Here is a 21,010-nt window from a genome sequence, read left to right on the forward strand (position 1 = left end):
TCTGAAGGGATGGCACAGGTCACAACACCACCAACTCCGCTGCTGCGCCAGCCTGTGGGACAGGACAGAGCTCCATGTGCCACCAAGGCCAAGGTCAAGCAACCAAGAGGGAAGTTTCATTAGCTGCTGCTCCCTCCTCGGACACATCCGACCCTCCGGAATGAGGAGCGAGGGTTCAGCCATAGCAAAGAGGCAGGATGGGGGGCAAAAAAGCCAGGTTTGGGCCATTTGGACCAGGTTTCCTTTCCCTCCTCTCCCTTTCCCCAGCTATGACAGCTCTTCCAGCATCACCCCAACACCTTGCACCAAAAGAAGCCACCGCAGCAGGGCACTGTGCAGGTGACAACACCAAAGACCAGGGGCAGGAGGGAAAGAGTCGAGGCTGCTGGTTATTCACGGCTGCACACTGTCCCTCTGCAATCCTCTAACCCTTCCTTTGCACACACCGCTGCAGTTGCAGCAGACTCCTGCCAACCCTGGGTCCAACTTTACATTAAGCAGTGACTTGAATATTTTTAACAGACTCTTCTGCTTGAAGATGTGGTTTTCAAAAACAACAAAAACAATGGCAACCACAAAAAAAACACAACAAAGCACCAACACCCCAACGAAGCAGCCCCAAGCTCAGACACTGTTCAGCTCCACAGCAGCTGAAAGCAAAAACCATGTTTCCAAAAAAAACCCCACAACCAAACAAAAAGCAAACCCTCCTGTCATTCAAATGGTATTTAAAAGTGAATGAGAATGCCAACCAATCAATTCCACGGCAGGATTCAAAGAACAATATATCCAAACCTCAGCGCTGCGGCCAAGAATCTATTTGCAATGCAGGAACACTCCAGCAGCAGCACCAGAAGCCGTTTGCAGGAGTAAATGAGGTTATTTTGGCAGCAGAGCGGATGTAGCAAACAAGCCACTTTAACTGAATATGGTAAACAGAGATGGAGTGATTATAGCAAGAATGAATGTAATAGGGTTCCGAGTTGCTTTGAATTGCCTTGACTGACCACAATATCTGATAAAACCAATGGAAAAAGTTCTGGTTTCCTCTTGCATATAATTGATTATCTTACTGAGATCTACTGTTTTATATACACATACACACACAGCCCTCTGAAATTCAGTTACTTGGTGATGCTGCCAGAAATAACCCAGAGCAGGAACAGTTAGATGGTATTTATTCTTGTCTGGGGTCACGGACTCCAGAAACAAGAAGAGATGCAAAGCCCTCTCCAAAAATAAGCACCTGGGAGGTTTGCTTTGAGTAGCTGAGCTGTAACTGCTTGGATCCCTGCACAACCAATGCAGCTCCTTACTTGCTTTTAAGATATGTAGGGAATAATCCCTGGCAGGGGGGAGCATGCTGCATGCCGTTAATCAGATCTACCTCAGGGCTCTCTTCCTTGACAAAGAAACGCTGGGTTTGATTTATTAAAAAAAAAAAAAAAAAAAAAAAAAAGCAAATGCGTAATTGGAATTTCCCCAGCACCAAGCGCTGGCAAATGAAGATGATGGTGCACGGAAGGAAACAGCCCTGGTGCAGCCCTGTGCCCGGGGAGGGCTGTGGGATGCGCTAGGTGACTGGAGAGCAGCGTTTTGGGATTGAGAAGGTGCAGAGAGGGGACAGGAGTGATGGGTCCATCCTCCTTCCTCCCCGCTATTCCATTCCTCTCGCACGGCTGTAGCACAGGCATGAAGTTTTGCACAGGCCAGTCTGGATCTCCGCAGCATCCCGTGGCTGCCGCCACCTCCTGCCCCAGCCACAAAAGGCATCTCTTTGCCTTGGCGTTGGCCAGAAGTTATTAAAGAACAAAAAGAAAATGAAAACAAGCAAAAGAAAACCTGCGAGAAAATGAGACCTGCAAGCTCAGCTCTCTGTGGTGAAGGTGAACGCTGCAACCAAAACGTGCCAAAAAGCCCAGCGGGTGGGGGACGGCTGGGGCTCGGCGGGTGCCGGGAAGCGCGCTGAGCTCGCCTGCCGACAACGGGAAGGAGCCAAATATCCACACAAACAAGTTTCCCGTCTGAAATTAATTTACTTACTGAAAGAGCACTCAGCAAAACCTGTGATTAATATTTTCCTCCCCAGGCTCCTAACGTGACAAAACAATAATTAATGAAATATGAAACCGTATCTGAGTTACAGTAAGTGTAAAAATATTATTGTTTCTTTAATCTTCCCTTCATCCCTCCCAGCAGCGGGAGACACGGAGCCCCGTGCACACAGCGTGGATGGCGCTTGCTGCCGGCCCTGCTTCCCAGGGTGATGCTCTGCACCGGTAGCAACATGGGCCTGATTTTTGGCACCTGCCCCTGGTTACCCAGCACCCTGCTCGGCAGAGGAAAACCAGCCGGGAGTTCAGGAGGAGGATGATGATGGTGCAGGGGAAGCAGCGCTGCAGGTACAGCTGGGAGCGAGCCTGTGCTGTTTTGGTTGTCAGGCACTGAAACAGCTGCCCAGGGCAGTGGTGGAGTCACCATCCCTGGAGGGGTTGGACAGACGTACAGATCAAGTTCTCAGGGACATGGGTTAGTGCTAGAGTTAGGTTAGGTTATGGTTGGACTTGACGATCCTGAGGGTCTCTTGCAACCGAAATGATTCTATGATGTAACCACGCATATAACCATGTATGTGTACGCACACAAACACTGAGCCCCCGTTTCTCTCCCAGCTCGCTCAGCCTCGGGGAATCGGGCACACGGGGCCGGGCAGGTGCTGCTGTGCCCGGGCAGCCTCCTGCACCCCACGACAGCCCCAATTCCACCAGCTCTTCACAGCCACTGGTACCCAGCCGCCTGGAGCCACAAAACCCGGCTCACAGGCAGCAGAGCAGATCCCACTGCATGGGAGTCAGCAGCAGAAACAAGGGAAGCGGGAAGTATTAGGGAAAATACATGAAATTTGTAAGAATGTTTCAGCTTCTCTCTCTTTTTCCTCTCTAGTTAACACCGTCTGGGGACAACCACAACCCATATTTGACACACGTGAATAAAAGCATCTGCTGATGCATGTTCTCATCTGTGAGGGTTGTGCAAGGCGGGGGCACGTGTCACCGTGACGGCTTGTACTTTCCCTAATGACTCCAAGATCAATGGCGCAGAAGATGAAGAAGAAAGTGATTTAATTTTCAGATCAACAGATTACACAAGTACACAAAGTATTCCCTGTCAAATAAACACATTACCTTGATTCCTTCCGTCCTTCAGCTGAGGAAGTAGCAAAATGCTATCACATTGCCCATTTTTCATTCCTTCACCCTCTCTGAGACCCTGGCTATGTGAAAGGCCCCACTGGACTTCCATTTTTATGTAGAAAACACACAAAGCTAATGGAATACCTCCCTTGCTAGTAGGGCACTTTGGTCACCCTGATAACTGCCCAGATTTGCAAAACACTCTGGAGAGGAGCACAAGGAAAGAGGTGGAAGAAGATAAAAAACTTCTAAAAACTCCATAGTAACTAAACCTTGAGCCATGCACTGGGTGCTGGGGAACAGGAGGGCCAAACCTAATAACAAGATGCACATATTAAAAAAAAAAAAGGGGGGGTACGGAGGACTAGTAGGGCAAGACTGGATTAGAGATTCCAGGAGAAGAGTAGGGTGATGAGTTGGATACAGAGCTCCACTCCCTGCCCTTCGTGGGACGTTTCAGTGCTGCTCTAACCCATCTGTGCCCACAGTGAGGTGAGGAGCACGGCTTCCCACCACCCTGAGCTTCTGCTCATCCTCCGCAGGCTTTGGGAGGCCTCAACCTGGAACTGATTCAGCTGAAAACATGAGCTTCAGCACCCAAATCCTGCCAGTCAGCACTGATTTCTACTCAGCGTTGAGTTAGGAGATTTTTCGAGCTTGATAATTAAAGCCCACTTAAAAGAGTTTCCTCCATCCTCAAGAGCCTCATGATTTACTGTATCTCTTACTTGAACTCATATACGTCTTGTATTTCCAGACATTATGTAATGAGGTTTTTGTGGTCCACAGAGCTTTCTCACCGATGCTCTTGTTGATGCAGTCAACAGCAACGACTACGTGCACAAACATTCATAGAAAAGTTTTCAATATTTTACACTGGATACTCCAAAACCTCTCATATCACATGCACACAAACAAAAAAAATCACAAACTGTTTTAACGTTTAATGGCAAACCAAGATGATAATGGTCCAAACACAAGAGGTTTATGTTCTGGTGGACCCTGCAAACCAGCATCTGATATAGGGAGATAACTGGGCAAGTAATGATTAAATTGTGCTGAACTTTCTGCATCAAACGCAATGGTTTTCCATTTGCTACACATCGTTATCCAACAGGGAATGGGCCAGTTTTATCTACACCACAATATACAGGTTGTGCAACGTTGTTCATCTTCTTGCTAGCAATAAGAAGGATCTAGTTTTCGTAAGTACTGAAATCTTAAGCTGCCACTGAAGCCAACGAGCACAACCAAAGCTCCTAATATTTAGGAAGGAGCCTGGAGTTAAAGAGGGTCCAAAAAGCCTGGTCTTGGCATACCCACTTAACTCCTCTTCTTTGTGCCTGGAGGTTAAGTCAACTGTGCATTCGTGACCATCCACAGATCTGATTAACTATCATTGAGCTTTATCAAGACCTAAACACTATTGCAAATCCAATGCTCAGGCCAAGGGATGAACTGCAAATACGCAAAGGGAGGGCAACGTGGCACTTCTAGCCGACGTCAGCCATGAAGGGCTGTAACATAAAGAGGACTCGCACCCATCAACCCACTCGAGGAACCACCAAGGCTGATCGTGCCCCACCTCATGCTGGCCAAACTGGCTGCTCTCCTGTGCTCCAGACCCGCCTTTCAATGGGGAAAAGCAGCTCTTACTGTAACTTTATTTATGCGTTTATTGAAGTAAAGTCCTTCATGCATCTCCCTGTTGGAGGAATAACCAAGCAAATAGCTCTTTGGCAAAAATGGGAACATGGTGCCTCTGCCATCCCAGTCATGATGGCTCCAACCATTATGGCTGGTGGCAGGTGACAAATCAGATGCCCTTTAACTCCACAGCTGAGCTATGCACACCCTACAGTACAGAAAGCACAAGTTATAACCAATATTTTTACTGATGGGTGATAAATCACATGCCCTTTAACTTGTGTGTACCAGTTGCAAATTTAGTTAATTAGAAATTCATGCTCACTTATTTTCATGGTTTATTTCCTGCTTGATTTACATGAGATGTTATTTGAATGCTTGCTGAGATTAAGGCTCTTGGATGCCAAGCGAGCAGGAATCAGAGAACTTTGCTGCAGAACACCACGACCTCTAGTGCTTTACAGCCTGGAGAAATTGTCGGCAGCATAAAGAGTAGTGGACACATGATAGAAAGTGGTCCCCTGCCTGCAAGCCCCACAGGTATGGCTTGCACACATAAAACCAGTGCTACCACTTAGAATTTTCTGGGTTTTTTTATTTGTTTGTTGGGGTTTTTTGGGTTTTTTTGGTGGTTTTTTTTTTAAAATATTTTCAGGGAAAACTCTTTCTCAAGCCTACAGAAACAGAGTTTCTTCATTTTCACATCATGCATTGCAAATAGCTTTAAAAAAGCTTTAAAAAGCTCCTTTCTAACTGCTTCCATAGATTTTTCACTAACTCTTGGGCAGCCTTAGCTTCCCAGAGCATCACCACCACTGCTGCAACATGCTGAGTTGGGATTGTTCATCCTGGAGAAAGCTCCAGGGAGACCTTATTGTGGCCTTTCCATACTTAAAAGGGGCCAAGAAGAAAGATGGGGACAGACTTTTCAGCAGGGCCTGTTGCGACAGGACAAGGGGTGCTGGTTTTAAATTAAAGGAGGGGACATTCAGGCTGGACATGAGGAAGAAATTGTTGGCCCTGAGGGTGGTGAGAGCCTGGCCCAGGTTGGCCAGAGAGGTGGTGGCTGAACCATCCCTGGAGACATCCCAGGCCAGGCTGGACGGGGCTCTGAGCAACCTGAGCTGGTGCAGATGTCCCTGCTCATGGCAGGGGGGACACTGGGGCAGCTGGGAAGGGCCCTTCAACCCAAAATATTTTATGACTTTGTGATTTCACCAGCCCAAGGTGCTCTCCAGCAGGACCAGGGAAGGAGAGCTCACCGGTGCCCATCTGCATCGCAGCACCCACCATGCCAGTCACTGGGGAGGAAAACAGCCACCAACTCCAGTCACCCCGCTTTACAAAGTCCACACCAGAATTTGTTATTCTCCTCCTTTTGGCAAATAATATCAAGACTCATTTCCAACTATTTTGTCCCTATTTTTCTACGGACATTTTTGTGCTACCAATAGTATTTTCAGCTGTGCCACAAAATGGCATTTGTTAAAGTATTCTACAACTGCAGAAGATTCATAACAGATTCAGAAACCCAGTGATAATCATAACAATTTTTTAGCACTTGTCTGCCAGACAGAATTATCAGCAAAAGCGGGGGCCTGTTATCTGCAGGAGCGGTATATGATACATTCATTTTTTTTCCCCTCTATAAACTTCAATTATTAATGATGGAAATTTTTCCCTGCCTATTCTTCCCTTGGTGGGAAAAACAGCCATTACTGACATTTGCTGATTTAAATCTAATCCTCCTCATCTGCATGTAGACGAGGCTCTGTTTGACTCTACCCATTGATCCAGCAAGGAAAAGGTACTCTATAACTTAATCTGATGTCAAACTGTGATGTGTCCTGTAGGAAATCGGTGCTGTAGATCTCCCTGCTATAAATACGTCACCAAAATTAACTGAAAGCACTAATAGGTCACTCAATGAGCTCCGCAGTGCACACAGGGCACCACAAGGCTGCTGTCTTGGTACCCGTGATTGATGACACCAAAAATTAGCCAGAACAGAGGGTTGTCAGCCAGCCTGGAGACAAGGGACTCACTGACATGTTTTGTTCTCTGTGTGTGCTGAGATCCATCCCAGCTCTGGCACTTTTGAAACATTTAACATACTTTAAAGGGAAAAAAAAAAAATACTACTTAAAAAAATCCTACAAAACACCCCAACCCAGGCAAGAGGCTCCACTGTTTAACTGTATGCCATCACTCATCGTTTATACACTCTTCTCCCCATCATCTCTCTTCCTTAACACGCATACACATGCCGTGTACCTTGGGATGAGAGGTTACAACGTCCTGTGCTCAGGTATTTCTAATGCTATCGCTTGTCCCAGTTGGTGAAGTCCCATAACAATTGCTGTTGCGTTGCTCATCATGGCCAAGGGGGCCAAACCAGGCTGCCCCAAAGCTCTCCAAGGGATCCTCTGGTGTGTCACCGTGCCAGGGATGCTGGGGCCACCAAGGATGGCCACACAAGCCCCTTGGGGCCAGGACTAATGATGGAGAAAATTAAGCAGGAGCCAACTTCTGAGCGATAGCTCCGGTGGTCTTGCTCTCACTGGCACCCTGAAAAGCAGCAGCTTTTATTCCCAAAATGTTTGCAATTCCCACAGGGGTGGTGGTACGCTTCAGCCTCAGGCTGTGGTAGCCTGCAGAGCCCTGGTTCTCAGCAGGCCCAGAGATGCTCTACAAGATGTGTGACATCTCCAGAGGGGAAGTTCCTGCTTAATTTTCTCCATCATTAGTCCTGGTCTGAGGGGCTCATATCCAGTATGAGCCAAGATTCAGCAGAGCTGCTGCCCCCATTCATCAGGGGTGACAGGGCTGCACCTTTCAGTTCATCTCCTGCTGTCAAAAGACCACCAGACTAACACCTGAACTAAAACTTGTCCTTAAATCCCCAGGAAATCCCCATGAGCACTTGTAGCTTCCCAGAGCACACCAGAGCCACTTGAATTTCTTTCCACTGTGGTCCTTTTCAAACAGATGGCATTGCTTTTGGTGCCTGGCACAAGTCCACCTCCTGGTCCTGCTTTGCCTCACTGTGGCCATGTCTAGATCATGCCAACTGCCAGGAGAAGTGTTCACCACAGCTTAAAGCCTTCATCTTACCTCCCAGGCTTAGGAATACCCCTACCCCTGCAGGAAACACAAACATTTTGAGGACAAAGCTGCTGCTTTTCACAGTGCTGGTGAGAGTGGGACCACCCAAGCTATAGCTCAGAAGGTGGCCCCAGTGAGCAGAGGCAAAGGGACGGCATCGTTGGGGTGTTCAACTCATGCACAGCGCTTCCAGTGGAACATCATTTTCCTTTACGCATGAATGAGCTTCACACGTGAATAAAGCCTTGGAAAAGCATCCGACCCAGCCCTGGATGACTGCCGCCCCCTGCACTCACAGATCGGCCTGCAATCTCCTCTTCGTCCCGTTACAGCCAGGAGGTCCCTTTGGACTCACACCACAGCTTTGTTCTCTGGCTGAGAAGCAACTCAGACCAAATTGTCATTATTTTCCTGTACCAAAGCAGTCGTGATGGTGCCAAAATTTACACGGGGATGCAAGAGGCAAGCCTCTCCTCCCAACACATACAAGCTCCCACGTGTCCTCAGAGGAGGTGGGTGTCCAATCCACCCCCGGTTACCCTCACAAAAGTCAAAGCCAGCCAGAAGACCTCGTAGAGTCAACAGGACTGCCGGGCCCAAAGCCATCCCAACCCTCCCAGCTCTCCTGGACGAGCAGGGCTCCTTCTCAGGGCTATTTTCACGACTATAAATTATTTGTGCCGGATCCCTACAAAATGGAGATGTTGAATCAGTCCCTCCACTCAACTAAGTGCAATCAGAGCCATCTTCAGACAGGGGCTTTGAGATCTTTTTCAGCTCATGGCCTAGGCCTCCTCGTTCAAACCAAACTAAACCAAAACAGTTCCAAGAAACACCAGCAGACCCAAATTTGTTTGGATTTAAAACTCGACCAGCCATAGCCGGATGAAGCAGCGAGTGAATTAGAACAGAATCCAGACTTGAATTTACTGGAACTTCGCCCATTTTAGAGGGCTCATAAACAGAACAACTCCTCAGTAATCTATCATCCTCGAAGCCAAGAACGTGGGTTATCCTCAGAGCTGCTGTTGTGGGAGCGTTTGTGGTGCCGCGCTGCTGCTAATGCCGGGAGCCAGGTGTTCAATAATCCCCGACCACAGAGAATATCATAATTGTTAGCACTGTAATGATAGCGAGCGATTTTAACAGGCAGCCTGTATTAACAGGCTCACCTTAAACAGGGGAGCAGGCAGCATTTTTAAACAGCAACTGGATTCATCCCCTTTATTTACCTGAACAGATGCTCACTGACACTTCCCGAATCCTGGAGCTGGATATTTGTCAGCGTTAATGGGATTTCCAGGAGCTAGTTTGCTTTAGGAGCTCGTTCCCTCATTCAAATTGTAACCGTCACCATTTTCTGTTTCGTGTTGCCTCTTTCACTCATGATTATCTTCCCCAGTTTTCACTTTTCTCTGGGTCACTGAGTGCAGATCCATCCTAATTACTGTCATTTTAGCTTTTGTGCCGCACTCTGTCACGCCAGGATCCGGGCTGCATAAATAAGTAATACATCTGCTCTGTGCAGTCTTTGCTCACCAAGGCAGAGCCCTGCTCATCTCATGTCACCTCACCCAGTGCTGACCATGTCCCCACCAACCGACTGTGCCACGAGCTCACCTGGAACTCAGCCCTGGGGAGAAGATGCCACGAAACACCGGGCATCCCCTCGCAGGGGTTTTTGCATCATTTCGTTCATCGCTGTTTAGACACGGATGCCCTGCTTCCACTAAAACCCCCTGGTGTGGATGCTGAGCTGCTTGCCCGAGGGCATGAAGTTATACTGATAGAGATCACAGGGCAGCAGTCACTCCAAAGGTTTGCTAAATTAACAGTATCATTGCAAACACTTCATGCCTTATGGAAAGGCTGCCCAGCTGGGGAGGTCGCTGCCCTCTGAGTCCCATGCTGGTCCAGAGCCACGTGCCATAACAGAAGCATAAAAGCTAATTGTCTTTATAACCCTCAAATCCTCTCTGATTGGGAATTCACAGCCCTTTACCATCAGATCTTGCACTTTGCTCGTGATCGCTATCGGAAGAGGAAGGTGGTGGTTACGGGACGTGACAGAACTGCAGGATAACGATCTGCAAGTGATGACTTCAAGTGTTTTGTGTGTGTGCGGTGACCAGAACAATGAGGGTGCTGCCGCCCCGGTCCCCCTTGCAGGGCGCATCCTTCCGGCTGCGAGAGACGGCACATAAAAAAGTAACCGCAGGGCAACGATGTGCTTCTGCACCATGACCTGGAGGGGCACAGAGCCCGTATTGGGGCTCACATATACCAGAGGGCTATAGAGAATTAAGATGTGCTGCTGTCACAGGAACAGAGGAAGGACTTGCACAGCTGGCTTTTAACCAGACCCAGCTCCCGAGGCTGGGAGGATGAGTCGGTTGTGAGTGAAGGGACCAGAGCTGTGTCAGCCAGACACAGATCTCAGCAGCTGCGAGAACGATGGGACCTAACAGAGGTCAAATACTTGGTAAGCAAGACAAGGATGAGCATACACATAACGTGATGGTCTCATTACTGCTAAATTTCTTTAACGTGTTTTATTGCTGTAATAAATAGTATTTCTATTAAGAGAAGCTTCATGGGGCCGGCACATGCAGGTGCTGCTCCCAGGAGGGGTACACAGCTGCTGCTACGGACCAGGTCAGACCTGCTGTGGCTGTCACCGCTGTCCCCAACACCCCGGGCTGGCAGGAGGGACAGTCACCACGCAGCCTGGGGCAGCCAGCAGCAACACACCTCTGACCACAGCAGCCATCCCCAGGAGAGGCCAGCAAGGGCTACAGAAGTGGTGAGTTGCGTCAGGAGCCTTAAAATACAGTTATATATATATGTATATATATAAAATTGCCAACAGGACTTATTAATGACACAACTATTTTTTTCCCTCTCTCCTTTCCAGGAATTGACTTTGCTTTCACCTCTCTTGAGTAGCTCAGGATGGCTGTCAGGATGCAGAGCAGCGGTTGAGGCTGCTCATCCAAGCTGGCTCCGAGTTGCTTCTTGCAAACGCTCGAAGGAACGAGCTTTCGTTTATTCAGCTGTGCACCAGTCAGACAAAAAACAATAAATAACCACACCGAACTGCTTGCAAACACCCAACAGGTTGGGATTCAGTGACACAAAACTACTCCTTAAACAATACCTTCAGGCAAACACATTCAGTAAAATATAACGGCGTCAACACCCGATTTGTGAACAGATTGAAGAATCAAGTCGCACAGGAACCTCATTCACAATTATAAACTTGGCCCATTCTCCTGGCACATGAACTGACTGTAATTCAGCACGTCCTTCAACTGACATCTGCTACTGGTCTGATGCACAAGGACTTTCTGTCTTGCAGCATGAGAACAGTGGTTGAAATCCTTTCAGAATAAGCTATTTTCAGAGAGGCCCCATAATTCAAGAGAAGCTTATCGACAAACTTCATCTTTATATCTTTATCAGAAGCGATCTCCTCTATCTGGTAACACGTAGACAGGTGTCTTTGTAGCAAGATGTCAATGACAGCAGGAGCTGGCACCTCTTTGGGTGAGGGCAAACCAAGTCAGCAGAACAAGCTGCCTCCAGGGTGTACCCCAAAATAAGACAGGGTCTTATACAATTTTTGCTCCAAAAGATGCTTACTTTTTCACACGCATAGCTGTCCGGACGCTATTTAAACTGACTTTTTTTACGAAATGCAACTAGAGCTTATTTTTGGAGTAAGGCTTATATTTCAAGCATCCTCAAAAATCCAGAAAAAAATCATGCTAGGGCTTATTTTCAGGGTAGGTCTTGTTTTCAGGGAAACAGGATAGTTGGCCTTGGAGCAGAGAGCAGAATGGAGAAGTCCCCGTGCCCTACTTGATGGACACGCAGAGATGGAGCAGACGCACGGGATAACCAGCAGAACCAAGAAACCAACACACAACTTCTCTCTGAGGCTACTTTGATGCCAACCATGAGTAATAACCATCATTGAGCATATCCTCACCAGAGTAAGGCCAATGCAAAAACCACAACCAAGTGTTAGAAGTATTAAACTAGGAGTGAATACTCCCTCTGTTGCTGGCGATACCGGAGTCACTGGTTTAGATAGAACTTCTGCATTTTCAATCCATGTTTCGTTATACTGGTAGGTTGGTACTGCCACTTAAAGACTGTGCAAAGCTGCAGACAACAGTTTTCTTGAAAGGACAAGCCCAGCCAGAATATCACTTTCTCGAATCAGCAAAAGCTGCTAAACACCTTTCTCAAAAGATCTATGCTAGTAACAAGGTAAAACTCTTCCAGTGACGAGTATCTCCTTGTGCCCACCATTTAATAGCAGAATATTGAAAAGACCACATATCTCCCATCTTCCAACTACAGCAGATCTTTAATTTGACCTTCCTTGCTGCTCTAGGATTCAGTCTCAATACTCACATGCCAACTTATTCAAGCTGGCACATCATTCTAATTTCAAGCAATCCTGTGCTGTACCACTTGCTGCAGCTGGTCAGACCACTTAGTTCAACACCTTTCCTTTGGATATAGCCATTGTGTATGAAGCTTAAAAAAAAAAAAAAAAAAAAAAAAAAAGCTCAAAACGCCCCACAGCAGAAGCCAAGATGTCTGGATAATAGCAAATTAAAAACGTAAACTGCCTGGAACTGCAAACAACTGAAACAACACTGGGAGATTGACTCAAACAGTCTCTCATGCTGGGTGTGAGCAGTCCCCGGGCAGCACAGCAGACGAGCGATGGTGAATGGGAACAGCAAGTCCAAAAGTACAGAGAAATGAGAAACAAAAAGTATGAAGCAGAAGTGTTCATTATAATGACCAAAAATAAACCCCAAACCCATGTATCAGTTACTGGTTTGTCCCTTTGAGTTGAGCATAGGTACGTCTGTCTTCAGTATAAGAGTGACTGAACATTTATTTAACTCCTAGCAGGTATTCAACTCTGAGCAGAAGACTGGATAGTACCTTGTGCCCATACTGGGCGTACTGGGCTCCCACAGGCACTTGGAAATCCCAGCCCAGCTGACCGGCCATGGCAACCTGCAATCCTCATCCTGCCACTCATGTTATAGCCATCAGTCGATACTAATGCCAAACCCACTGCTGCAGAGAGGCTTTTAGAGACATTTAATATCCTCGCTGGAGGTCGCATTCAGACCTGGCACGTGCACGTGGATTCGGAGCACACCCGCTTACACTGAGCGTGAACACGGCCGCTAATGGCAAGAGCTGGGAACAGTGGGGTTACAAACTGGCCAGAAAAGGTTTCTGTCTTCCTTCACACAGGGAAAATAGAAAAAGAGAAAAAAATATAAAAGTAAACCCAACAGAAACGGTTCATCAGATAGTTATAGCTAACTAGAAACAAAAACCACAGCCACTTGAACCGTGTGCACAGTGAAGTTTCTGGGGCACTCACCTCCTGTTTTTGTTTCAATTAAGACAAAAGCAGGGTGGTTTTCAGTGTCTGTATTAAAAAAAAAAAAAAAAAAAAAAAAAAAAAAAAAAGAGTTACCAAAGGCCAACATAGAGCCCTGAGCCCTGCCCTGGGCGGGCAGCCTGCAGCACACGGCTCACCTGAGCAGGCACAGTCACCCAGTGAGCTTTACTGGTCTCACTGGAGGCCACCCTGATGTGTGCAACCCAGTGATTCCCTTCCATAGCTCTCTGCAAAACCCATTCCAGCTTGCATCTGCTGCAGCAAGGTTCCTTCTTCCCTGCCAGAGGAGAGGCTCCACACCTGTACTTGTCTTACCTGAGTTCCTCCCCTTCATTCCTCGTTTCACCACGGTCACACGGATGTTGCTCAATAACTCACAAAGCAGCCGGACCAGAGGCATCAGGGTTTGTTGTTTGTTTGTTTGGGTTTTGGTTTAGTTTTTCGTTTGTTTGTTTTGTTTTGGGGGGTTTTGTTTGGTTGGTTTTGAGTGGGTTTTTGTTGGTTTGGTTTGGTTTTGTGAAGGGGTAAGGAGCATCCAACATATTTCTTTGCAGGAAGAAAAAGAGAAACGTGATAGAGCGAGGTCCTGGCTTCCCAACTTGCCACCTACAATGTTGGGGAGAAGCTCTCTTATGTCCAGCTTACAGGCTGGTACAAAATAGCATCCCTGTTGAATAAAAAAATCACCTTATACACAATAGTCAGTCTTTAGTTAACCTGGCAAAGCCTGCCAAGTCCTGGGAACTGGCAAAAAAAAAAAAAAAACAGGGAAGAAGAAAAGGCAGGAGAGGGATGGACAAAAGCACAAAAGCAGCAGTGCAATCAGTTTAAAACAAAAGTAGACGCAGCTGCTTGTCTCAGCCCCAAGCTCTCCCTTCACCACCTTGACTCCTCAATGCTGCCTCTTTCTCTTGGCCATTTATCTCACTCCTGCTCCACGCTGGGGCTTCCCAAGAACCTGTCCCGCAGGGGTGCAAACCAGCTCACCCAGCCTGGGTGACGCTCTGACAGCCGCACACCTGCCAGCCCTTTGCTCCCAGGGAGGGCTCGGGGTCCAGCCTCTGGCCGTGGTACTGACAGGGATCACCTTGGGGTCTCATCTTGCGCTGGAAGGATCCAGGCAGCCCAGAGGTCAGTGGGCAGCTCTGCTCATCAAGGAGTTCACAGGTTTTTATGATGCTTTTTCAGGTTTTTTTTGTAGAGGTTGATGACGACAAAGACAACAGGAGCAGGAACGTGCTGCATTTGGGGGCATTTGAAGACCAGCAGCACAGGTGGTTCCTTCTGCTGCTGGGACATCCAGCCCAGTGGCACATGTGGACACCTCACTGCCCCCACATCTTCTGCCCCGCTCCTCTGTCCATGCCCAGACCTGCCAGCATCCAGCTCCGCCTTCCAGCCAAGGCAGGGATTTAACAAAGTTATCCCAAGGTGAACCAAACCCCAGTTCTATTCACATTCTACAAACTCTTGGTTGATTCTAAAAATCAAGTTGTGGCCCTTTTTGTACCTCCCACCTGAAAAATAACGAGAGGCAGGGACAGACAGAGAACGAAGCCTTCCTTCCTCCTCCCCGTCAATATTTTATCACAGCAAACACCTGCCATGCAAACAGCCCTGGGAGAAACAGGAGGTTGGTGGAACTGCCTCAGCAGCAACACAGACACCACAGGAAACAAAACAACCTGTACTGGGAGAAGAGCCGCGCTGTGGCACAGCCCACAGAGCAAATGTTTGTGCACTCCGGGGACGAGACAAATTCTGCTTTTGCTTACAAGGGGGAGCGACCGCTCTGTCCCCACCGATTTCGGTTACGGCTTCTGCAAAGGGCCTTGCAAGCGGTGCAAAATCTTTTCCAAATATGCTCAGCTTTGGGGGTTTAAGTCATAGTCAAAGGGAGAAAAGTCACTTTCTGCAGTGAGTCACCAGCTTGCAGGTTTGGTGCTGGGAACCTCCCTATGAAAGCGCTGGGATTAACAGTGAGATGGTACAAGGGGCATCAAAGAACAAGAAACATGGGGAATCCTTCGTGGTTTCCTCTGAAGGATTCAGATTCAGCTTGCGAGAGCTAATCAGTCCCCCCTGCCCAGGTATGAAGTATTCATCCTTTTTTCTTTATATTTTTTTCAACTTTCAGAGATTTGAGCCAAGACGCACACACAGAGAAATATTACTATCAACTTCTACAGAAGTCACGAGCTGTGCAAGAAACATCCTGACTCGTGCATCTCATCCCCAAGACAAGTGCCCCTCGATGCCAGCGCTCCCGGGAAGCGGCTGCGATGCTGCTGGGGTGACACCTTTGGGCACGTCATCATTTGTTTATTATAGAGCACACAGGGATTGGAGAGATGGGAGGTTATTATTTCTATTTGAGATGTGATTTCAGGCTGTGAGACAATTTTAGACTGCACAAGCCTGAAATAACTCCCTAGGCCAAATTTGTAACTTGTAAACCTCAGAACTATCATACTCACTTGTCATTTTACTAAAGACCCACGCGACCCCTTGACTTACATGTGCACTGGAGCTGTCAGCCCAGGAACCGACAGCATCAGTGCCAGAGAGGCCAGGCCCCCTTCTCACAGGATTGGTTTTGTTTCAGTTTGGTTTTTAAGGCATTAAATTCCACGGGAGGATTGCTCTTCTCCACAGGCATGATCCCCTGGCTGGCTGGTGGCGTGGTGCGGGGGGGAACAGGAACAGGTACCCCAGGAAGAGGGCACCACCACACAACGCAAAGCACCTCCCGATGGTGGTGGGCAGGCAGGGGTCAGCATCCCTTCTGGAGCACGTTGGGGTTCACACCCCCGGGATGCTCCGACACCTGCATCTCCAGCCGAGGAGAACACCATGCAACGCACATCCCCACATCTCATCGTGAGTGGGATGCAGCACAGAGCCTTGCTTAATGGTAATGATTTGTCCTATTTCTTTGGCTTTCCCATTGCAACTGTCCACCTCAAGGGTTTCCCTCCAGCCTACCCTGGTACCTGGTATACGCCGTTAAAAAAAAAAATATACCTACTTTGAGCAAAGTTATACAAAAGGGCATGATAAATACCAGGCCATGTTCTGCTGCTATGCTACACACTCAACAGTGCTGACCAGAGGCTGAAAGCCCAGAGTGTGTTTTGGGCAGAAACCTGCCCTTTTCTGCGAGCTGGAATTTTACACCTCTCTTGTGTCACGACTGGAGCAATTTCACTTGTGGTTCTGTGGAGGCTGCAAGCAAGGACCGACGTGCATGGACACCCGTGCACTGGCTCACATGGAAGGGTCTTCTTGGGTCTACCATGGAGATAAGAAAAAGTCTTTCCCGACTGATGCTATTTATCTTCTCTATAAAAATAAAACTGATCACAAAGTTGTGGTCATCGACTGCATTAAGTCCATCTGCAGTAGGAATTGCTGCTCTGTCTGTGATGCCCACCCTCCACTCTCCTGCTTGTAAGGTCAAACCCTTCGCCATGAGATCGTCACTCCCAGGCTATGCAGTGTGGGGACAAGACTAAATTATACTCTACAGGAAATATTGAGAAATTCAGTCTCTTTGGTAAAGTGATCCTTCCTAAGCACGAAAACCACACGCCCATGATTGATGGAGCGGCTACCCTTTCAAACAGTTAGCTCATGCAGACAATCCCAAAAGCCAGAACCAGAGCCCATACATAAGCACGTACAACTGTCTGCAGAGACAAGGGTTAACAATCTTATCTAGGGTCACCAGAAGAAATTCCAAGTAAAACCCACAGCACGCAGATTTCCTGCTTTCTAACCCAATGCCCTATTTATACCTCTCTTTCTTCACAATGCCAGTGACAGCTTTTTCCTCACTTACAGGCATGTTTCCTGCTTTTTGAGTTGTGACTTTCATTTGTAGCTCATTTCCATAACCTCGGAAATATAGTTTCAATGGAAGTGTTAAATGTACTGATAAATTCCCTGTGAATCTTAAAGTTACTGGCAGAGACAATGGGGGCAATTTACCCTGTATCACCCAATTGAAAACTATATATTTCAAAATCCTTTAACGGAACGCAGCCAAGTTTATCTCTGGCTGATAAGGTAGCGCCTTGCTGCTGGTGAGACAAATCACAGAGCATTTCCAAAATGCAAAGTCCCCAATATGATGGCAAATAGGCTCATCTGTGCACAGTGACCTTCACAGTCTTCGCTCTTTATCACAGGGTACAGTAACTAACTCTGTGATCACACACGGGCTCTGCCCCGCACCAGCACCCAAACAGTCCTCGGCGTTAACTTTTCCATCCCTCCACCTCATCACGCTGCACTTTGATTATCAAAGCATTTTTCTGGGGGCCACTTGCGTGTTAGCCAGGAGCGTGGTCCTGCTGTACACCATGCCTCCTATTTCTCTATTTTAAAAAGCCAGAAAAGAAAAAAAAAGGAAAGAGGGAAAAGACAGTCTCATCTGATCCTTTTCCCTGACAGAACACGAACATCTTCAAAAACACTGGCTGAACGAGTTGCACTAAATAATTAGGACACATGGGGGGACTAAAAGTAAAGAAAGACCAAAGCGCGGATTTGCTGCAATGTTTCTACTTTGCTGGAGTTGGAAGCAAGGCACGAGTTTCATATTCTGGAACCAGACTTGGCTGTAAGTGAACAAAACCGTATGGCCAAGAGGCAAGTGGGGAAAAAGTAAATCCACAACAGCGTCATGATTTACATCAGAATCTGAAGGTCAGACATGGAAAGAGAAAAGCGAGGGGTGGGAGCCGCCTTGCAGGAGCACAGGTGGTGCTGCTTGGGGGGGCAGGACTGCACAGTGCGGGCGTACAACTGGAACTATGGATAAGTTCAGGAAAGTTGCTTTTAACTTCAGTAAGAGGGAACGCATCCAGCTAGGAAACTCCATCAGAGCATAGCCCGCCTTCCCCGGAGGGGATGCAGGGAGGGAGAAACCAGGGACTGAGGCACTTGGAATGACATGAAGTGCCAGAAGCTTCCTTGGGGATGCTGCTCACAAGCAGCCCAGGCTGAGGGCTCCGAGAGGACAGCGCCACCTCCTCCAACACCACCCTAACACTGGGTGCAACTCATCCAGAATTACCCACGGGCAGCAAAACCCCGACAACAAGAGCCCAAGCATGAGGTGTCTGCAAGCACACGAGGTGTCTGCAAGCACACGAGGTGTCTGCAAGCACACGAGGTGCCGTGCGGAGCCGTGTCCTCCCGACGCAGCAGGTCCGGGCAAGCAGCGTGAAGCTGCATCAAGCCAGGCATATCCGCACCCTTCTTCAAAAGCTTTCGGAGGTTATAAACCCGAGCACGTTTGTCACGGCCATGCGTCACCAAGACCGAAACAGTGTTATTTCAAAAATTAAGTTGAAAATGTTAATGCGAACCAGAGGAGCCAGGACTGGACAATAAAGCAACCAACTGACCCCACCGAGCTGCTTCCAGCTCCTGCTCTCCTGCAGAAACACACGCAGCTCTGTGCCCCATATAAAATATTTGTGCATCCTACATAATTTAGAATCCTATTAAATAACTTGACTCCTCTATTTTTCACAGCAGCAAATTCCATGAATTTTGCATTGAATAAAAATTTAGCAATCATAGCAGTTGCTAATTTCTGTGCTGTGCTCAGAGCAGCCTTTCACTTCCCCATAATGATTTTAAAACATTATCCTGCTGTTCCCTTTTTTCTATGCCCTGCATTGAAGAGCTCTGCAAACTATTTGAATAGCGCCGCTCTGAAAAAAAAGAAAAAATCCATAAGGGAGGAAAAATTAAATTCAATCATCACTCTACCCTCTGTGAACTGTGAAAGTCTTGGGAACATGAAAAGGTGCTTTCTAAAGGATGTTAAGCATTCAAAAGATTAGACTGCAATGTGCAATTAAATGTGTTCCACAAACCTTTGTCAGAGTACCCAAAACCTTACTTCTGCATGAACTTAAAATCCTCCCACTGGGAGCTTGTTCAAGTGGTTTACTTTAAACCTGTACTTCAGATATTCCATACCTTTCACTTTTATAATTCTTCAACATATGCTAACGCTGGCAGAGTTAATAGTAACTGACTAATTTTAAACCCTATGATTACTGGAGCTGATTTATATAGTAGCTTCACTTCACAATACTGCGAATCATGCACGCGGTAATTGCCAAGTTCAATTTTAGCTCTGTCATACTGAAGCATTAGTTTTTATGCCTCAGCTGTTGCCTCCTCCATGCTATAGAGGTAAGTTGATAATGCAGTAGGTTTTGCTGCTAAATATCATAATATTATGATAGCCCGTGTCAGATTCTTGCAAGCTTTGTGAGCTATGCATCATCTATTAACTAAATACTTTATTAAAGGAACAGTTTGAAAAGGTTTCTATTCTAATTTAGCTCAGAACACTGAATACTGGAGGGGAAAAAAAAAAGAAGTAGTGATTTAATTCACCACCAAAAGTGCCTTGGTGGAGAGAAGCACTCACCGTCATCAAGGTTCTGTGGTAGGGGCTGCAAAGGGTTCAAACTAAATCCTATGAACAAATACCCTCCAGGTGAGGCCCCTCACCCTGGCCTCGGGTCGCAGCCCCGTGACGCCCATCGGAGCAGTGCCAGGAGCTGTTGTAACCCCGCACACGGAGCTCTGGGGCTCCAGCCGTGTCTAACGGTACGTTGTTTCTTGACCAAAGCACAGACACCTCGGGGCAACCTCCTCTCCAACCCCACGGATGCGGCTGGAAGGGCTTGTGGAGCAAAGGTGGGAGAAGCACAGAGAAAAGGGTAGAGGAGACGGGAGAAACCAGATACCCCTCATTACCAGATACCCCTCGCAACCAAGGGATGGGGCTCCGCAGCCCAGGGACAAACTGCTCTTCTGAGAGCAATGAGAGGGTAGGGCTGGTGATGCTGATGAACTGCTCCTGCTGCCTCTCGGCTGAATCAATATGCACAGCTGGGCATTACCAATCATCTCTTAATAGCACTTAAATTAACCCACCTCTTGGGCTCCATGCGTTAGAATTTTATTTTATTTTTTTAATGAAGTCTGCTCATATCAAATTTAACACGTGGGCAAACTAGAACTGCTCGCTTTCACATTCACATGTGCCATTAATGCCCGGGATCAATGACAATGGCAACACAAACTGAAATCCTGGAGCATCAGGGAAGGCTTCATGCCCTTGAGGATGCCCATGGGACAGCCCTGGGGATGGAGACCAGGGACCCTCTCTGTGCCGGGGAGGAATTCCCCATCAGATGTGGATGGGGCAGAGGAGTAGAGTGTCTGCAGTGGTCCAGAGTTGATGATCTCTGCAACCCTTTGAATGAAACCAGCACAGTGGAACAGAAAACCTGTCTTCCTTCACGCCTACGTGCTTATGCCTGTTGGACAGTCTGCTTCATTTTAGCCCTTACTCTCCTCCACAGCTCCCTCACCCCTGGCCAGATGCAGAAACCCCAACCCAAGCCACCACCTACGTGCTGGTCCCTGTTGGGGACCAGGGGACCCTCCTCTGACACCACTGCTCAGTAAGTGCTTGTCCACTCACTGGACTGCGGAATTTGCCTCTATCAGCACTATCCTGCCCCCATAAACCCCAGCTTTTATATACACAGGACAGACATGAAATAGTGATATTCACCAACAA

General features: G+C 47.6%; 1 protein-coding gene across 2 annotated transcripts in view; it reads right to left on the reverse strand.

Moving 5' to 3' along the window:
• TOX2 (TOX high mobility group box family member 2) overlaps nucleotides 1-21,010 on the reverse strand; it is a 151,103-nt gene that overhangs the window by 112,132 nt on the left and 17,961 nt on the right. The window contains exon 2 of one of the 2 annotated variants that reach the window (XM_065645697.1): nucleotides 3,629-3,636. The exons of the other annotated variant lie outside the window; for it this stretch is intronic. Within the exon in view, the coding sequence (XP_065501769.1) occupies nucleotides 3,629-3,636 (8 nt within the window). The remainder of the gene's footprint in view (nucleotides 1-3,628; nucleotides 3,637-21,010) is intronic. 2 annotated transcript variants of the gene reach the window in all.

The sequence above is a fragment of the Caloenas nicobarica genome, chromosome 15, assembly GCF_036013445.1.
Source record: "Caloenas nicobarica isolate bCalNic1 chromosome 15, bCalNic1.hap1, whole genome shotgun sequence".
Lineage (NCBI taxonomy): Eukaryota > Metazoa > Chordata > Aves > Columbiformes > Columbidae > Caloenas > Caloenas nicobarica.